Source organism: Tamandua tetradactyla, chromosome 16 (assembly GCF_023851605.1).
Source record: "Tamandua tetradactyla isolate mTamTet1 chromosome 16, mTamTet1.pri, whole genome shotgun sequence".
Taxonomy (NCBI): Eukaryota; Metazoa; Chordata; class Mammalia; order Pilosa; family Myrmecophagidae; genus Tamandua; species Tamandua tetradactyla.
The window spans coordinates 12068126-12086347 of NC_135342.1; the positions used below are offsets into that span (position 1 = coordinate 12068126).

The 18222-nt window shown below is 55.8% G+C and overlaps 3 protein-coding genes across 7 annotated transcripts; 2 read left to right on the plus strand and 1 right to left on the minus strand.

Moving 5' to 3' along the window:
* The first annotated feature begins 543 nt into the window (after window positions 1-543).
* On the plus strand, window positions 544-4521 carry SAXO3 (stabilizer of axonemal microtubules 3). Of its 2 annotated transcripts, XR_013163344.1 has the most exons (6): window positions 544-822; window positions 1052-1252; window positions 1349-1510; window positions 2241-2368; window positions 2904-3829; window positions 4412-4521. XR_013163344.1 is itself a non-coding variant. In XM_077131209.1 (5 exons), the coding sequence occupies exons 1-5, from the start codon at window positions 559-561 to the stop codon at window positions 3274-3276; spliced, it is 1128 nt and encodes a 375-aa protein (XP_076987324.1). In that variant the 5' UTR covers window positions 544-558; the 3' UTR covers window positions 3277-4329. The 2 variants fall into 2 exon arrangements, 1 of the variants encoding a protein (XP_076987324.1); XM_077131209.1 differs by lacking the exon at window positions 4412-4521 and having other exon boundaries at window positions 2904-4329.
* On the plus strand, window positions 4247-5123 carry LHB (luteinizing hormone subunit beta; the record flags this gene model as incomplete). Its single annotated transcript, XM_077130453.1, has 2 exons — window positions 4247-4579; window positions 4807-5123. Coding segments are annotated over 2 exons (576 nt in total), but the record flags the coding sequence as incomplete, so codon positions are not given.
* Window positions 5124-5179: 56 nt separating this feature from the next.
* Window positions 5180-18137, minus strand: RUVBL2 (RuvB like AAA ATPase 2). 4 transcript variants are annotated; one of them, XM_077131205.1, is made up of 15 exons: window positions 17753-18133; window positions 14764-14818; window positions 13711-13766; window positions 13248-13389; window positions 11037-11166; window positions 10840-10906; window positions 8839-8945; window positions 8668-8761; window positions 8203-8326; window positions 7732-7826; window positions 7538-7656; window positions 6341-6460; window positions 5877-6006; window positions 5375-5489; window positions 5180-5280 (listed from the first exon to the last, which is right to left on the minus strand). In XM_077131205.1, the coding sequence occupies exons 1-15, from the start codon at window positions 17762-17764 to the stop codon at window positions 5255-5257; spliced, it is 1392 nt and encodes a 463-aa protein (XP_076987320.1). In that variant the 5' UTR covers window positions 17765-18133; the 3' UTR covers window positions 5180-5254. The 4 variants fall into 4 exon arrangements, with proteins under 4 accessions (XP_076987320.1, XP_076987323.1, XP_076987322.1 ...); XM_077131208.1 differs by having other exon boundaries at window positions 14764-14814; window positions 17753-17777; XM_077131207.1 differs by lacking the exon at window positions 17753-18133 and adding an exon at window positions 17705-17730.
* Between the last annotated feature and the right edge of the window lie 85 nt (window positions 18138-18222).

Genomic DNA, 18222 nt, shown 5'->3' on the forward strand with positions numbered 1-18222 from the left:
CCGTCTCTTTTTTATTTATTTTATTTTATTTTGTCTCTGTCTCTTTTTCCCTCACTGTCTCCCACTCATTCTTTCTCATCACATCTCTTTCTGCCTCCCTCTTTCTCTAAAGTATTTCTCTGCAGGTCTCTCTGTCTCCCCCCCACCCCCCCCACCCCCGCCCCATACCCAGGTGCAAGTTTTCAACCAAATCAAAGGCAGGCGGGACAGAGGGGGCCAGCTCCTCAGCAGGCGCAGGCGGGGAGGGAGGGAGAGAGGGCCTGGGGAAGGCCCCGGACAGTCTGGAAATCGTTACCCCCTGAGTGGGGGAGGCCTGGCAGAGGGAGGAGGCAGCAAAGAGGGTTGGGACGGGTCTGTAACCCAGGCCTGGGTCAGTTGGAAAAAGGGAGGGGGATTTCCTCATGGGTTCCCTCGAAGCTGACTGGTCCCTGTAACCACCCTCTCCAAGTCTCTGTCCCCTCTCTGGGTCTCTGTCCCCTCTCTCTGGGTGTCTGTTCCCTCTCTGGGTGTCTGTTCCCTCTCTCTTTCTCTCAAGTCTGTCCCTGGGTCTCTGTCCACATGGCTGCAGGTCACCCATTGGCTGGATCCGGGGTGGGCAAGTTCTGTCACCTGGGGCAACGGCAACAACAAGCTGCTCCTACTTGGCCACTGGGTGGGGGTGGGGCCATGACCGGTCGGACCTTAGCTCTGTGCTATGGCCCCCCATGGTCCCCCATCTCCGGGACAGAGGTGTCTGGGTCCTGGCCCGCCTGGCATCTCACCAGCAGTGGTGTCGCCCACCACATTATCCCACCTGCACCCTTTCCCCCGCACACTGTGCAGGTGAGAGGATCCTGGACTCCTGGGTGCTGAGAGAAAAGAGGAATGGGAGCTTGACTCTTGTCTGAATAAGGAGGGGCCTCAGATCCTGGGCCTGAGGAAGGAGGGTCCAGGGAACTGAATGTCCAAAACTAGAAGGAGGAAAGGGCTGGGCTCTGGGCAGGAAGAGGACTGGGCTGGAGGCCCCGGATTCCTGGGTCGTTCTCACCGACGTCCCCTGCCGTCTCCCCAGTCCACAGTTGCAGACCCCCTACCCCCAGCCACAAAGCAAGGCTCGCACATCTGGGCGTTCGACGAGGTCATTAGCAGGTGGGAGACAACCTCTGGCTCGGCCTACGTGCCCAAGACCCACGGTGGTCCCTGTGCACAGCCCAAGGCCCCAGAGCCTGCAGACCCCACACGGGTTCTGGGCATCAAGGACCTAGGTGAAAAGGTAAGCCTCTTGGGCCCCCGATCCGGGGGAGACAGGGCTGGAGACCGCACGTGAGTCCCTAGCATTCTCACCGGGTCCCCACGTCGCCTGCCGCAGCTCAGACAACGCGGCTGGCGCCTCCCTCTGATCACAAAGCACCAGCTCAGCGAGACGAGGGCGCAGTACCTGGGCTGGCCCGGCCTTGACCAGCATGCCACCTTCGACGTCGGGCCCGAGCCCTTGGAGCTGGCTGATCACCACCGTGGGGGCCCTTCCCAGGTAGCCGAGTGGAAGGCAGCACTGGCCGCAGTGGGGCAGAGCTTGGAACACTGGCTAGAGGCGTGACTAGGGATCCTGGGACAGGCGCAGAAGGAAATCTGTGGGTGGGGTGAGGCTAAAGGGTTGCATGGAGGTTGGGAGGCAACCAGAGGGTAACAGGCTGCAACAAGGGCTTGGATCTTTCCGGGAGGGGCTAGAAGGAGGCGGGGACTGCTGAAGTCCCGAAATCCTGGCTCAGAGGGGACGGGAGCACTGGTAGAACCTGGGGCGGGGCTAAGTGGGGGGTTCTGAGGCCAGGGGCGGGGCAGCGGCGCTCTGCCCCGCCGGGGGAGGAATGAGAATATACTGAGACCGCGTCCGGGGGGTTCCTTGGGTGGAAGGAGCGTCTAGGCTTTCCGGGATGGGAACTGTCCAGGAAGAACTGCTGCCCAAGATGAGGATGAGTTCCAGCGGGTGGGCCAGATTTGAGTCTGGGGGCGGAGCCGGAAGGCTTTGCGGCAGGGGCTTGGTTTTGAGTTCCTTGGCTGGGCGGGAAGTGTTTGGATTTTGGAGAAGAGGCCAGTAGGGGTTGTGATTTGGAGAGCAAAGCTGAAGCACCCTGGGGCCGGGTGTGAGGGCCTGGCCCAGAGGGGCTAGGCAAGAGGGATCTGGAGTCTGTGGCGGGGACTCAGGGCTTGGAACGGGGTAGGAAACCTTTCTTGCGTCCCCCTCCTTCCCGGATCCTCCCCAGGCTCTCATCCCCTGGAGCAGGAACTCTGAGCTGGCCGGCCGGCCTTTCACGGTATCCGACCAGGGCGTCCTGGACCGCCAGCAGCTCTACCTGACCACCTCGGCCCAGGACTTCAGAGCCTATTCGAAGTGAGCCCGCGTCCTGACTCCACCCGCCCTCTGCACGGCCCGGACAGGCCGGTGGGATTCCGAGCCCCGCACTATGGGCTCAGCGTCTCAGACTCAAGAGAAGGCCCAGCCCTCGGCTTTGCCACACGCCACAGGCAGCAGTTCAGAGCCCTACTCCTACCTCTTTTAGCACACAATCCTCGGGGACCTGCGACAGGGACAGGAAAGGCCTTTAGTGGGCCCGAGGGGGGTTCTGCAGCGGCCGGCATGGCACTGAGGTCTAGCATTTGGGTCCCGGGATACTTCTCCCAATAATGCCAAAGCCCCAATTTCCAGCCCCTAGATACCCTGAGGACCCAGGAACCCGAGCGAGTCCCTGGTCCCATCCTTCCTAGGGTCCGGGAACAATTCTGGGATCCTACATATGTGTCCTCGCCCCCAAACGCACGCGTTCGGGCCGGCAGCCTACTCAGGACCCAAGGTCGGAGCGTCTGCCTCGCCCGCCGATCCCACTGTACCCCCGCCCCCAGCCAGCTGTGTTGTCCGCCCTCCGCAGGAAGGAGCTGTCTGGCTATCCCCGCAAGGACTCGCTGACCTACTGGAACTTCGAAGAGACGCCCCAAGCCTGGGGCCACGGCCCGCAGGGGCCGCCCTGTCCGCATTCCTCTCGGCCGCCCCAGTACCCGCGGGTCCGCGTGCCCCGCGCGCGCCTCGGGACGCCGGCGGTTCCGCACCGCGGGGCGCTGTCCCTGGCTCAGGAGTCCTACGGGTCCCCGCTGCACCCGCTCCGCCGGCTCGACCGCTTCTGCCCACTGGAGGCGCCCTGGGGCGGCCCCCACTGGCAGCCGGTGCCGGCCATCTACAGCGTGCCGCGAGCCTACCGCCCCGAGAGCTCCGCCTACGGCAGCCGGGAGCCGGCGCGGGTCTGAGCGCAGTCGGGCCGGCCCCGCCCTGGACACACCCCTGCGCGCGGGAGCCGGGCTCCGGGCCCGCCCCCCCAGGGCTGTGAAGCTGGGCCGGATCACAGGACACCGCCCCTGGCTGGCGGGGACCGGACTGCGTCGGAAAACGCACCCGGAGGCGGCGGTGAAAAAATGATAGGAGGCGGGACACACCCTCGGCGGTGGAGGGGGAGGAATTTATCTTAGTCTAGGACGGATTTAAATGGCTTACACCGTGTTCATTTCTGGCGACGGCTCCGGGCAATCTGGCTTCTGGGGGGGCTGGGTGTGAGGTAGATGGGGCTCCAGCTAACTTCCTCCTTGGGGTCACCTGGGTGCAGGAGGTAGGAAGCCCTTTCAGATTGGCTGGAGTCCAAGGCTGAAGCCTTGCCCCTCGGAGATGGTCTCCTGAGAGCACAGGGGCTTTCGGTCTCAGGTGGAGCAGGGGTGAGGCTTCTCAGAAGGGGTATCGGCCAAGGGTTTCCTGTACCCTACTTCCTGCGCCCCAACACCTCTCTAACACCCGAGGACTGGGTCTAAGGTCAGCTTCACCACGGGCTTCTCACTGGGAGGCGGAGGATGGGGAGGGGGGACTGAGTGTGCCATCCAGGGCTCCTGCACACCTGCCTGGCCTTGTCGGCCTCCCGCCCCCGGGGGATTAGTGTCCAGGTTACCCCACCGCCTGGTGGCCTTGCCACCCCCACAAGGCGCATGTATAAGACTAGGTATGTGAGGGAGGGACGGTACCAAGGATGGGGAAGCTCCAGGTGAGATTGTGGGGCCTTGGGAATCTTCTGCCTTCACCCAGGCCACAACTAGGATAAAGAGGGACTGAGCCCCGCAACCTGAGGACCTGGGGAAGTGGCTATCTTTCTACACGGGTAGACAGCCAGCAGGCTTCTGGCTAGGAGGAGGGAAGTGGGTAGGGGAGGGCCTGAGGGCTGGCATCTGAATCCATCATCTGGGATCCTTGTGTGGGGGTCTGGGCTATGGGACTTACCCTGAAGGCAGGAACCAGGGATGGGGGATCAAAGCCCACAGGGGTCCTGGAACCAGGTGGGCAGGGGTGGGAGGGGCAGGGCTGAGGCCTCTGGCCAGACCTGAGGTACTGGCCTCATCCCAGGGGCTGTTGCTATGGCTGCTGCTAAATTCGGGCGAGGAGTGGGTGTCTAGCGGGCCACTGCGTCCTCTCTGCCGGCCCATCAATGCCACCCTGGCTGCCGAGAACGAGGCCTGCCCCGTCTGCATCACCTTCACCACCAGCATCTGTGCCGGCTACTGCCCCAGCATGGTAAGGGGGCCATGGTGGGCCTGGAATGCCCAGCCTGAGGGGGATGCCAGTTCTAGGCAGGGTCACTCAGGACCAGATCCTGGGACCCCATAGGTGGGGTGGCAGAGAGGGCAGATGGGTGGTCTAGTTCCCCAAGCCAGGGCCGGGGAGGTGGAGTCAGGGCGGGTATGTGGAAAGGGGCTCCAAGGAGGACCTGGCCCCAGGCATGTCCCACTTATGGCCTCCAGGTGCGAGTGCTGCCTGCGGCCCTGCCGCCCGTGCCCCAGCCAGTGTGCACCTACCGTGAGCTTCGCTTCGCCTCCATCCAGCTCCCAGGCTGCCCACCGGGTGTGGACCCGGTGGTGTCGTTCCCCGTGGCCCTCAGCTGCCACTGTGGTCCCTGCCGTCTCAGCAGCTCCGACTGCGGGGGCCCCAGGGCCCAGCCCCTGGGCTGTGACAGTCCCTATCTTCCAGGCCTCCTCTTTCTATAGGGAGCCGCCCAATCTACTCTGCCCAAGCCTGGAGCCAGCACATGCTCCTTTCCCCCTCAGTAAAGGCTTTTAAAACCTGCATTCTGGGTGTCTTGCTGTAAACTCGGAGAAGAAATGCATACACGGGGAGTCCAGTTTCTGAACCATTTTATACAAAGTCACAGTGTCAGAACGTGTAGAAGATGGGGGGGGGTTGCCATCCAGCTCAGGAGGTATCCATGGTTTCTCCTTCTATAGGGGGAAGGGAGGCCAGTGGTCAAAGCAGCCCAGAGGGTGGGGCCTGAGCCCACCTCCCCCTCCCACCTCTCCCAGGGCAGGCGCTCACTGAGCTCATTGAAGAGGAAGGCATCCTGGTACTCCTTCATATACTGCGTGGAGCGGGACTCGTCCAGGAAGAGCGAGTAGACCCTCTTGATGTCATCCACCTGTACCTCCGTGCCCTGGGGGGGAGTCCCAGACCTCAACAGGGTTCCTTCGCACATCCCATGGACCCACCACTCAGCCCAGCCACCTCCACCCGCTAGGCAGCAGGAGGAGGTGGGCAAGGGTAGGACTGTGCCCACATCACCTGCTTCAAGCCCAGGGTGGGGCCAGTCTGTCTGGTCCTCAGTTACTTCATCTGTAAAAAGGATCTAACAGCACCCATTTACATTCACTGGACACTGGACACTGACTGGGCACTGGCTCTATGCCCTGCCCTGAGATCCCAAAAGCCAATACTCTAGGATTAAAGGGATGACCTGCTTAGCCTGGTGACTGGGCTCACCAGCCTCCTCCCTCATAGGCCTTGCCCCCACCCAGTCCCCCCACTCCTGCAGGGGGCTGACCTTGCGTTTCCGGCACACCAGGCTGGCAGCTGTGATGAGCTGGATGGCATAGCGAAGGGAGGTTTCCAGCCCGATGCGGGTCAGCACAGTGTAGGCGTCCTCACTCATCTCCACGTCCTCCTCCTCACACCTGCGGGTAGACGGGGTGGGGGGGCTGGCTGAGGCAGGCTGGGCTCTGCCCCCACCCCTCTCTCCACTGAGGTATTCCATGGGGCTGAGGTGGAGTCTGCTGCAGCTCACAGGGCTGGGACGGGCCTCCAACCTGGGTCTTCAGATGTCATCCAGGGCCCTTCCCAGGCCAGTAACTGGTACCCCCCCATCCCATCCCTCCAGCGAATCCCACTGTGTATCAAAGGCTGCTTTCCCCAGCCACACCACCACCCTGGACCTCAGTTTCCCTACTTTTAAAAAAGAGCCCTGCCCCACAGGCTCCCAGCCAGTCAAGCTGTTGGCCCTGCCCGCACCGGATGCGAAGGATTTGCTTCGTGTCCTTCTCGCTATAGGGGGATGTGGAGACGATAAGTAGGCGGTCCAGCAGGTCGATGGGGATGCCGTGCGGGCTCTGGTAGCTAGTGCCCCGGATCCTGGGCAAGGAAGGGGAGAGGGTCAGGGGATCCTCCTGGACCCCAGCAAGGGCCCTGGCTCACCACCTGCTCCACCCAGAATATTCTTACCCCCACCTCCACCCATTTAACCTTTAGCTCACAGCCAAGACTGGGTGTTAACTAGGGATCCACGGCCGGTATCTTGGCACAAGGCCCCCCCAGCCCCTAGTCGGCTCAACATTAAGCCCCACCCAAGAATGTACTGGGCCCCAGGCCCGCACCTAGATGCTCCTGGGGGCATTCAGGGAACATGAGCGCTACTCTTCCCCACAGGCAGCCTGCACAGCCAGCAGCTCCCAGCCCTGCCTCCTCTGACCCCATCATTCCTAGATTAAATTCTGAGTCTGCTCCCTTCTAGACATGTGACCTTGGGCCAGTCCCTGAGCCTGTCTTTGCCTCAAATCCTGATCTCTAAAATGAGGCAAAGACAAGAGCTACCTACTAGGCTTCTTTGGAAGGTCCGAGCAGTTACTCCAGGAAGGCGCCAAGCACAGAGCCTAACAAAACCTGCCCACTGCTCCCAGCAGCCATCCCTGCTTCTTTCCCACTGCCCAGAAGCAGCGGAACCATGGCTGCCATGCACCAGATGACCAGGTGGAGCCAGGTCAGCTCTGGGGCAGTGCCGGGTGCAGCCTCTGGAGCACAGTTCACCAGGATGCTGCTTACCTCCATTTCCTCCCTCACACCTCCTATGAGCTGAGACGGCCCGGGTGGACAGCTAGCTGGGACAGCACCTTGGCTATCTGAGCACAATGCCCTTTGTGTTACAGAAATCACTTATGGCCCTTCTTATACCAAAAGAAATCCTGAGAGTTCCATTTATTAAGGAGTGAGTTGGAGACAGCACCCTGGAGTGCCTCAGCCGGAGTCTGGGAACCACAGCAGCAGACCTGACACTTCCCTGCCCATCAGGACGGCCCAATGGCCTCAGGACTGCCTGAGGGAGAAGACACCTTTGCTACCCAGTCCCTTTGTTACTGCAGCTCTCTGCCTGAGGGAGGGCTCCCCACTACTGCCCCCCGGGCTCAGTGCACAAGGCGCCCACAGCCAGCTCACCGGGTGATGCCGCGATTGGTGGCCATGATGAGCACAGGTGCCATGTCGCTCTCCAGCGCCCGGTTGAGGAAGGAGAAGCTCTCGATGTCCAGCATGTGGACTTCATCGATGAACAGCACCTGGGACCATCAGGGTGGGGGTCAGAGGTGCCCCCATGGCCGAGCCCCCTCCCCAGCCACCTGCCTGGCACTCACCCCAGGGATGATCTCCGCCTTGCCCTCCTCACGCCACTCGGCCACCTTGGCGTTGATCTGCTCTCGGACTTCCGACTTGATCTCTCCTGTATCACCTGAGGAAGATGGGGGGGAGGGCATTAGGGGGAACCAGAAGGGACCCAGGGCCAGCAGGCAGGCCCCCACTGAGGAAAGAGGGACAGAGATGGAGCAGCAAAGTGATAAGAGAGCCAAGGCACCTGAAACGTTCCTGGAGAATGCAGGAGGAGAGAGGGCAGGGGTCTCACTCCCTCACCCCTCCTGAGAGGACGACTCAGGGATGGACCCTACAAAGCCAGGCAGAAAGCAGGCAATGGGAAGGGAGGGACAGAGAGTGCAGCATGCCTGTGTCAGGGCTGCAGTGGAGGCCGTGGGGCTAGAGACTGCAGGGGAAGGTGAGTCAGAAGGAAGCTGCCAGGCCTGGAGCCGGACCAGGGCAGTCTGGGGCCTCACCCGAGAAGAGCGCCAGGAAGCCCTGGGTACGGGAGTTGATGACATCGATCTCGTGCAGGGACACGGTGTGCACCACCTCTTTGCGCTTCTGCAGCTCTCCATCGGGGCACTGCACGAACTTGGTCTGTGGGGCCGCAGAGGAGGGTGGAGACAAGGCAGAGAAAGGCATGGAGACCCAAGAGGGCTACCGGGGGAGAATGGGACTCCCTGAAATGGAGCTGGGAGTCTAAAGGGAGGAGAGGGAAAGGGGTCACCACAAACCCCAGACCCAAGAGGAGTCAAGACCAGGGGTGTTCACCAGTGTGAAAGGATAGGGGCCTTCCTAGAGGACCCTGCAAAGCTCAAGCAACAGGGGAGAAATAGGGTTCAAGTGCCAGGTTGGGGTGTCCCAAGAGCACCAGGGACTTGAGGTCATGGTGACAGCAGGCCCTGGGTGGTGGAGAAGACAGGGCCACCCCGGCCCACCTGGGAGCCCATGGCGTCATAGTCACGTGCGCGCGTGAAGGAGCGGCCCAGCTTAGAGATCTTGCCCGTGGCCTTGTCAATGGTGATCACGTCCCTGCAGAGGGAAGGGATGGCTATGAGGAAAGGAGGGGCCCAAGCTCCCCACCACCCCGCAAGGCACCTACTGCTCACCCAGCCTGGACCTTGTCCTTGGTCAGGGACTCGATCATCTTGGTGCCCAGGTCATAGATGGTCTCCATCTCTGTAGTCTTGAGGGTTAGCTTGCCCACCTTGGAGCCCTGGGAGGGGGGCGAGCAAGGGAAGGGGCTCACAGGTGGCCCAGGGCCTCCCACCCACTCCCTGCCAAGCTTCCAGTCCCACCCAGGCCTGCTGACTCCGCTTCCTGAAGAGCGTGACACAAGGAGGCTATGGGGGTGATGTGTCCACCTTCACGATTGTCATGATGGCCTCATGGACGTGGACTTGTCAGAACTCAACAAATTGTGCACTCCCAACAGGTGCCTTTTATTATCCCTTTTTTGGGAGACAGATGTCAAGATTAGAAGCACCGGGATAAGAGGAAGGAAATAAAAGAAATTTGGCCTCCCTGAGTAAGGTTTTACCGTTTACAGGGAGGATGCATTCGTGGATTTCATGTGTGATAAAAACATAATGTAAAACTTAACTGTAAGAACATTATTGGGACATAAGAAAAAATTGGAATACAGACTGTGAGCTTTCTATCAATTAGTTTCTTGAACTTATGGTGTTATCTAAGGGAATAACCTCGTTCATAGCAAATGTGCATGGGAAACATTAAGTCTTCAAGGAGTGTGATATATGCAGTCTGCTCTCAAATGCTCAGAAAATGGATAGATGATAGAATGATAAGGCAAAGGAGGCAAAATGTTAAAATTCACTGAATTGTACTCTTTAACAGATAACCTGTTATGTGAATTTTATTCAAGTTAATAAAAAGAGGGTGGGGTGCAGGGGTGATTCAATGGTAGAATGCTTTCCTGCCATACAGGAGACCCGGGTTCAATTCCTGGCCCATGAACCCTCCCAAAATAAAAAATAAATTGAAAATAAAAAAGAGGGTCATCATGAATGTTAATAAAGGAATTTGTTTTCCTGCTATAGATTACTAATTATTTTAGGAGACCGCTTCTGGATTCTGGGAGCCCCAACGGCCAGACTATCCAGAAAGGCTAAGTCAACTCGGAAAGACCCAACATTTCTTTTTACAGGACAACTTTTAACAAGACATTTGATGACAGAACTCTAAGGCTCTGAAACTCCCAATTGTGATTCTCATTTTCTTTTCCAGCTCATGTCATATAAATTGGAATAAGGAAGCCTGGCTGCCTGTCTCCAGGGTACCTGGTACTATAGTGCCACAGGGTAATGGCAGTTCAAGCACGCTGACTGACCATGGAGAAGCGGATTGGACACCGGACCCAGTGAGGCTCCCGGGCTGTTTTCTGAAAACTCCAGCTGGGAAGGTTGCGTTTGTCATTACCCTGCTCAAGGAATTCTCCTGAGGAGAACCCTTTCAATTTAATTTACCTGTACCTCCAGAGGCAAGACTGAATCCTGAATCTCAATCTAGCTAGTTCCACACGTCAGATGTGAATTTCCTAAATAACCCCATTTAGAGACTCCTCCATAAATGATTTACATCTCGAGGAAATGATTATGAAAGGAAGCGTTTACTTCTGTGGGAGTCTTGGGGTACTAACTGGAAAGAGGCATATGGAAGGGGCTTCTGGGGTGGCTGCAAGTTCTAGGTTTTGACCTCAGTGGTGTCACAAGAGCATTGCCCAATAACTTATTAGATGACCTGTGGGTTTTACACATTTCCTAATATCTGTTTTACAACAAAAAGGCTAATAAGAAAATCTTGCCTAAAACAAAAAAAGAGAAAACTACACTTATCATGCAAGCTGGGTGGGAAGTGCCTTCTAGGACTAATCTGCATAAATCCCATAAAACCTATTTGCCATTTTCTGTGGGGAAATTCCAAACTTTCCTTTTTCTACCACCTAGGTTTTACAGCTGTGTCCCTCAGGATGGGCAAACCATGGTCAACGCGATGGGTTCCTGCTGCCGGGACTCTGCGTGCAGAATGGACCTGACACCCACCCTCCTACCCTGGGACCAGGGATGGCTGGGGCTCAGGACCAGACTCACCGTCCCCGTGGCTGGCCGGTCGATCTGGACCTCTACCACCTCCCCTTCGATAATTTCAGTCTCCTCCCTGAGGCAGAGCAGATGTGAGGAGGAGGCCTGGCCCCTGCATTCAGGGACCACTACCTCCCACCCTAGGCAGGGGTCTGCCCAGAAGCTGCTGGGAGCTGGTGCCACCCACCACCAGGCCCCGTGCTCACTTGATGCGAACGCCAATGGAGCGCCGGAAGGCCTGTGTCAGCGCCTCCGTCTTGCTCATCTCCAAAGAGAAGATCTCGCTGCCAGCGATGGCTGTGAATGGAGTATCAGGGCCCAGGGCCTGAGCCATGCCTGGGGAGGAGATGGTCTGGGTAAGTGGAGGAGGCTCTGCCACCAGGGCCCCCCCACACACACACATGGCAAATCAGCTACTCTTCTGGCCTGGGAAGGCCAAGGAACAGTAGAAAAAGCCAGGAAGGGGGTGCTGTGCCCCTCATGCTGCCCTGAGGGTAGCTTTATAACCCAACAACATCCCTGAGCCTACCTCTCAAACTTCAGCCTCAGGGGCAGGGGTGAAGAGCAGAGGTAGAGGCCAAGGGGGCAGAAAGAGCAATTAAGAGCAGTTAAGCCTGGGACCAGACTTCCCAGGTTCAAATCCCAGCCCATCACTTAGCACTGTGTGATCTTGGGATGTCTCATTTGCTCCCCGAGTCTCACTTTCCCCTCGGTATGATGGGAATAATAGCAGAACAAGGAACACTATGTGCCTGGCGCAGGGGCAAATGCATAGGCATGCCAGCAGGCACTGGTGCTCAACTTGTGACCCTATCACACGGCCTGAAGTCAGCACAGGGACAGACCTGAGGCTGGTGGGGGTGGATGCTGATGGGACAGTTTCCTGCTCTCCCCCCAAGCACTGAACCCCTCTCTCCAGCTGCCCTTTTTGAGGCCTCTGCCTGGTTCAAAGCCAAGTCCTTAGAAAGAATGTCACAGAACCTTCCTGAACAGCTGTGAGGCAGGATGTCATGTCCCCTTTCTCTGTGGAGGAGAAGACTGACGCTCTGATAGGCAATGTATGAGGCTCAATCCCCTCTAGAGGCTCCGGTGCTGGACCTGGCTTTCTCCTCCACAATGGCCCCTGGCACAGAACTTACCAAGTGTCTGTGCAAAGAATGAGGAAGTAGATGGGTACATCATGCCATACCACACTATCATGAGACTCCTGTGGCCTTTTCTGTCTTTCACCAGACTAGGAACTTCTCTGGGATGAGGGCCAGGCTGAACACCCTTCAGGATCCCCATTACTGCCCAGTGCAAGGCCGGGCCTGTGGAAGGCCTCACCCCAGAGACATGACAGACGAGGAACAGTGAATGACTGGCTGAAGAGGTCATGTCTGCCAAATTCGGTGCCTACTGTCTTCTGGAAGACTCTAAACATCTCACCTGACTTAGCTCAGGCATCACTTGTCTGGGAAGCCTCCCCAACTTACTGCCACCACATGACCCACTACCCCACCCATTAGGGCTGGGAGCCTCCTCTGTCCCGTGCTGCTTCCACCAGAGCACACATCACCCTAGAAGTGATTGTGTCAACGAACACCTTCCCTAGACCAGGAGCTCCATGAAGTCTGGGCTTTGGTCTCATGCATCCCTTTGTCCCCATGGTTCAGTTCAGGGCCTAGAACACAGGGTACCTGAGTGAATGCTGCTTTATTTTACCTGAAGACCTGGCCATTCCCTTCTCACTACCTGAGCACAGGGGTAGGAGGAAAGACTTTGACTCATGTAGGAAGAGAAGAGGGTCAAGGAAAGCTTCAGCTAAGTGGAGAAACCTAGGCAGAGAGTTTTGAAGGATGGATAGTTCAACAAGGACAATGAGGAGTTGTGAGTGAAAAGATCTCAAATCTGTGGACTGCAACAAGAAATTCTGGTTTTCTACCTAATCCCATCTTCCCCTTCTTCCTCAGTTCCAGAATTCTTCCTTATTAAAGCAGTAATGGTCCACATTTAAAGAACAGATTTTTATTTTAACGTCCCAACCTCCCTTGCGGCAGAGTTTGACCATATAATTAAATTCTCTGGTTAATGAGATATAAGCCAAGTGTGTGGCATTCCCAGGACAGCTGCTTACAGGGAAGCATGTCTAGGCCCTTTCTCATTGTCATTTCCCTCTCTTGCTGTTGTTTGGACAATGTATGGGGAGGCTAGAATTTAGGCAGCCCTCTCAGAACATGAGGTGGTGGTGACTCAGAAGCCGGTGCAGAAGATGCTGAGGCAGGAAGTAACCAACTTCACAGTTGTCAATGAATGGACTTTCGAGTAATCAAGCCACTGCCACCTTGGGTTTGCTGTTAAATGAAGCCGACCCTGGCCGACATGGAAGGGACCATGTGGCAGAGACCAGGAGCGCACCAGCGCGATGATCTGCTTACCCATGGCAATGGCCGTCTTCCCAGTACCCGGCTGGCCAGCAATGAGGACCGCCCGCCCGGCGATCTTCCCTTCCCGGATCATCTCCAGCACCACGCCGGCTGCCCGCCGGGCTGCCAGCTGACCCACCATGCCCTGGGAAGCCTGAGGGAGGAGGAGGCAGGAGAGGAAATGAGGAATGTCCTACTGGTACCCACTGCATTTCTACCACGTAGCGGCCACTGAGGAGCAAGCAGATGCTGCTGGCCGGGATTCCTGGAGCAATCCTGAAAGGGGCACAGAGAACTGTCCTCCACCCCAATTTTTTAACATCAGTAAAACGCCACGTATGCTGAATTTTACAGAGCCAAAGGTCTGAGAGCTGGAACAATTACCCACCCTCTCAACTGCCCCGTGGCCTCTCAGGGACCCTTCAGCCCAGGCCCCCATGGTGCTGCCTTGACACCCCAGGGCCCGCTGTTCTACCTGCCGTGGCTCCAAGGCATCATCCAGCCCCAAACCCCGAATGTGGGAGTGAGCACCTGTGTATGGGGAAAGAACAAGGAGACACGTTACTGGCCAACTCCTGGGATGAGTGCCTTAGGTAAGGAGCTTCCCCTCCAAGCCCTAGTTTCCTCTTGTCAAATGAGGGCTCAAACTTCCAACTCACAGGGTTGTGGGAGGAGAATGGACATGGGAAATGCTCAGTAAACTGAAGATGCGCTTAGGATAAGGTGCTGGCTGGACCCCAATCAGTAAGACATAGTTAACCGTACAGTCTTACGAGAAACTCAAGAGCTAACCATCACACCTATGCTGTGTTCATAGCCTATGCAGCACCCTCACATCCTAAAGTCATTTGACCTAACACTGGAAAATAAGATCTCCAGCCATGATCACCCTGGGAGTGCCTGGGGACTGCGGGAGGGGAGGGAACGACACTCAGATAGAGAGATCAGGGCCTTGCCAGGGTTGCCAGCCAGTGAAAGGCTAAGACCAGACCCAGCACCTCACACCTGATCAGGGCAAAGCAAAGTATAGCTTGTGGGAAATAGGCAGAGCTGAGTTACTGCCTCACTGAAATGACCTACTATCTGACCATTTAAGAAAATGTTTGCCCACATCTGAACTAGACTATGAGTACCTCGAGGTGGGGCTGGGTGCAGCTGGCTCATCCTTTGCCCTCAGCTCCCAGCAGTAAAAGGGCCAGTACCTGGACAGTAAGTACTTTACATGGACTGCCTTATTCAATCTTCTAACCACCAGTAGATGAACTATCATAGGTCTATTTTGCAGATGAAGAAACTGAGGCACAGACGGCAATTAGTTCCCAGCCACAGGGGTCAGAAGCGGCAGAGCTAGTCTTACAGAAGCCAGCCATGTTTACAGTGCCCATGCTCTTCGCCACTAGCCCTTTACCACCTATTTTAGAGATGCTGCCTAAATAAATTTGCAGAAGGAATGAGTGAAAAACAGTGAAGTTTCTTTCCTCCAGGCGCCTGTTGGGGGCACATGGGACAGGTGGGGTCCAGTCCTCACCGATGCGCTCGATCCTTGTCACATCACGGATCTCTGGGACCTTGGTGGTGGCTGTCTGGGGATACAGGAACACGTGTGAGAAGTGCCCTGTCGTATTAGCTTTCACCAGCTCCTCCTGCCCGCATCCCACAAGAGTGTCCTTTCCAATCCTTCTCCTCCTGGACTTGCCAACCCCCGGCCACCAGTCACACTCACCCTTCCCAGTTGTCTCCTACTAATGCTGGCTGGTCAACATCACTACACTAGGAAGTCCCAGGAAGACAAGGACCGTGTCTGTCTCATTTACAGCTCTGTTCTCAGGGACTAGCATACACCCAATGCTCAGGAACTATTGGTGAATGAATAAATGAAGAACCCTTCCCTACAACTGTGAGTTCTTTAATGACAAAAACCAGCACAGAACCAGCATCATGCTCTATCTGGTTGGTCCCTGATTTCCTAGCCTCTTCTCACATCACATTCCCCCAGACCCCAGCCATCAGGCTTTTGCACTGATCCAGCATGCTCGTTGCTCCTGCTCAATGAATTAGCTTAGGTATCACCTCCCTGATCACCTCTGCTAGGAGCTCTGGACATATAGGCAGAAGGAAAGGTTCCTCTCTGAAGCAATGATCTCCCTGTGTATTTCATATTCATGAGGGAGACTGTTGGATGGATGTTCTTGGCTCCAAAAGACTGTAAGTCCTGGGAAGGGCATGTCCTGCAACTCTTGTTCACTTCAGGGCATGATTTTTTATGGACTGAGTGAGTGACATACTGAAATATTCAGGCCTTTGAGTTCATCTAACAAGCATGTATTGAGGCCTTCTGGGTATCCTGCTCTCCAAAGAGAGGAACTTAGCCACTACTTTCTTATATGGAGACAGAGATAAGTAAACCACCAGGCCAATTCAAGAACCCCTCTGAGAGCCACAAAAAATCTATAAAAGAATCTTCATTGCAACATTATTCACAATAGCCAAAAAGTGGAAACAACCCAAATGTTCAGCTAAGGAACAGATAAACAAAATGCGGTCTCTCCATACAATGGAATATTATTCAGTCATAAAAAGGAATAAGTTCTGATATATGCCACAACATGGATGAGCCCTGAAAACATGATGCTGAGTGAAAGAAGACCGGCACTAAGGACCATACGTTGTATGACTCCATTTATATGGTATGTCTAAACAGGTAAATCTGTAGAGACACAATGCAGATTAGTGGTTGCCTAGGGCTGGAGCTCTTGAAGGGGGAAACAGGGAATGACTTCTAATGGATATGGCGTTTCTTTTGATGGTTGCTTTGGTGATAATGATTGATGGTGACACAACAATGTGAATACACTCAAAACCATCCATTATATACCTGCAAATGCATGAAGTGTACACTTGGAAATGTATGAACTGTGCAGTATGTGAATTACATTTCTTGAAGTTGTTATTTAAAAAGAAGAAATAACACATACAAAAAGAGAAGAAACCAGTGTGCTAACCTAGTCTTTCCCTCTGCCACCTAACTCCAGGCCTCCTTCCTTCCCATAGGTTTCTCACCAACCCACTCCTTCTTCCACCTGAATGAGGCACTACAGGCATCCAACGCAGCAGGAGCCCTGTTTCTGTAGCATCAAGAGTTTAGTCTTCAGGGCCACTGTAGAGTCACAAGCCTCTCACCAACTCTCTCCTCATAGGAAGATGGAACCCAGGAGAAGTAGGGGACATTGCCCCCCAACCACTATCAGAACCACACCTTACACACACACACACACACACACACACACACACACACACACACACACACACACACACACACACACACACACACACACACCACAAGGCCCTACTCAAGGCAGATAAGAGACTTGGATCCAGGAATGTCAATCCTTAGCTCTCCCAACATGAACAGACCTCTCACCAGGCACCCTCCCACAAGGCCCTTTCCTCTTACCATAATCTTTCCTACACGCTACTGCTCACTAACTCCGCTACTGCTCACTAACTCCGTGTTAACAGAGGTCATTTTAAAACTCTGGCACCCCTTCTCCTCATACTCCCAACAATTTCTCTGCATCCATAGGAACTGAGTTTTAGAAGACTTGAGCCATCTTTTTTATTCCTCTTTAGGGCCTTTGCCATGGTAACAGCACAGACTCAAACCCTGCCCGCCCGTCACCCTTCCCCCAACTTGACTGGTGTCACTGTGGGAGCTCAAGCACCTAAAAGCCAAGCCCAACCCCCAATCTCAAGTTACATCTCTTCTTCATTCAAACATCTCTTCAGTAGGTACTTGGGGCCAGGTCCAGAGTACCTGGGAACTCCCTCATGGAGTTCACATTCATTCATTGATTTAAACATTCCAGAGATAATTCAATGAATAGTCACATGGAAACATGCCTTGTATATGAAAATGGCCAAAACGTTCCCATGACAAGATCCCAAGTCTCTGAGCCCCTGAAACAGCCACTGACGGCCTTGTGGTTCTCAATGCTGCTTCTCATGGCTCAAAGAATGGTAAGCAAATTCATGCTCTCAAGACATAGAAAAGGTACCTCGCCTGTGCTTCTCCCTTCAACCTAAGGTGCCATTTACACAATCAACAACCCAAGGCTCTCAAACAGCTTGGAGCCGAGACCCATCAGACTATGGGGTAGGGACTGCAGAATGGCTCCTGTTGAACCCAGGATTCCGGAATCCCAGTTATCTCTTTTATCCTCCCTCAGACCCGGGAATCCGGACCCCCAGCACACATCCTCCCTAGAACCTAGGAGTTCAGCCCCGGGTTCCCTCCTCCCTCAGTTCTGGGAGTCCAGCCCCCCAGCCCCGGAAGTCCAGGCCCTCAGCCCCCCTTTCCTCAGACCCAGGGGTCCAGACCCCCAGACCCCCCCAGGCCCGGAAGTCCAGGCCCTCAGCCCCTCCTCCCTCAGACCTAGGAGCACAGGCCCTCAGTGCCTCCTCTCTCAGACCTGGGAGGTAAGGCTCCACTTCTTCGCTCCCCGCACGCTAGCACTTACCACGGTTGCCATGATGCTCACCAACCGCCAAGGTCCTAGCGGAAACGGAAACGCATTAGGAACAAGGCGTTCTGGTCCTTCTAGGCTTTCGGATCCTCCACAGTTCTCGATGATCCCTCATAAATATGCAAAGTTCCTTGCGGGGGCGTGGCGTCGCCACTGCCTTCCCTCACAGCCGCGGAGGTTAAGCTGGAAGAAGGGTATCCGAACCTCTTGGGCCCGTTCCCAACGCCTCCGGGCTCCTCCTCCTGTTACTCAGCCCTCCTTGCTAAGGCCGATTGCAAAATCCTTAGCACCAGTTTGAGCAATCACACGTCCTCCACGCTCCCTTTCCTCCTTCCCCACCCTCCTCTCTCTCCCCACTTTGGGGCCTCCGGCTTCAGCCCGACAGGCCTGAGGACCAATCGCTTCCGTTAGCCGCATTTTACGAGCCCCGCCCCCTCCCCGAGCTGGCTTCGATCACTAAGGAG

Excerpts from the sequence above, each read along its gene's own strand:
- RUVBL2 (XM_077131205.1), bottom strand. Across the intron at positions 13,767-14,763 it reads GACAAGGATCGAGCGCATCG|GTGCTCACTCCCACATTCGG; the intron begins GTGAGGACTGGA and ends CCCCATACACAG. Across the intron at positions 7,827-8,202 it reads CTTCCTGGCGCTCTTCTCGG|GTGATACAGGAGAGATCAAG; the intron begins GTGAGGCCCCAG and ends CATCTTCCTCAG.
- SAXO3 (XM_077131209.1), top strand. The coding sequence starts at position 559 with ATGGCTGCAGGTCACCCATTGGCTGGATCCGGGGTGGGCAAGTTCTGT. Across the intron at positions 1,253-1,348 it reads TCAAGGACCTAGGTGAAAAG|CTCAGACAACGCGGCTGGCG; the intron begins GTAAGCCTCTTG and ends CGCCTGCCGCAG. Across the intron at positions 2,369-2,903 it reads GACTTCAGAGCCTATTCGAA|GAAGGAGCTGTCTGGCTATC; the intron begins GTGAGCCCGCGT and ends CGCCCTCCGCAG.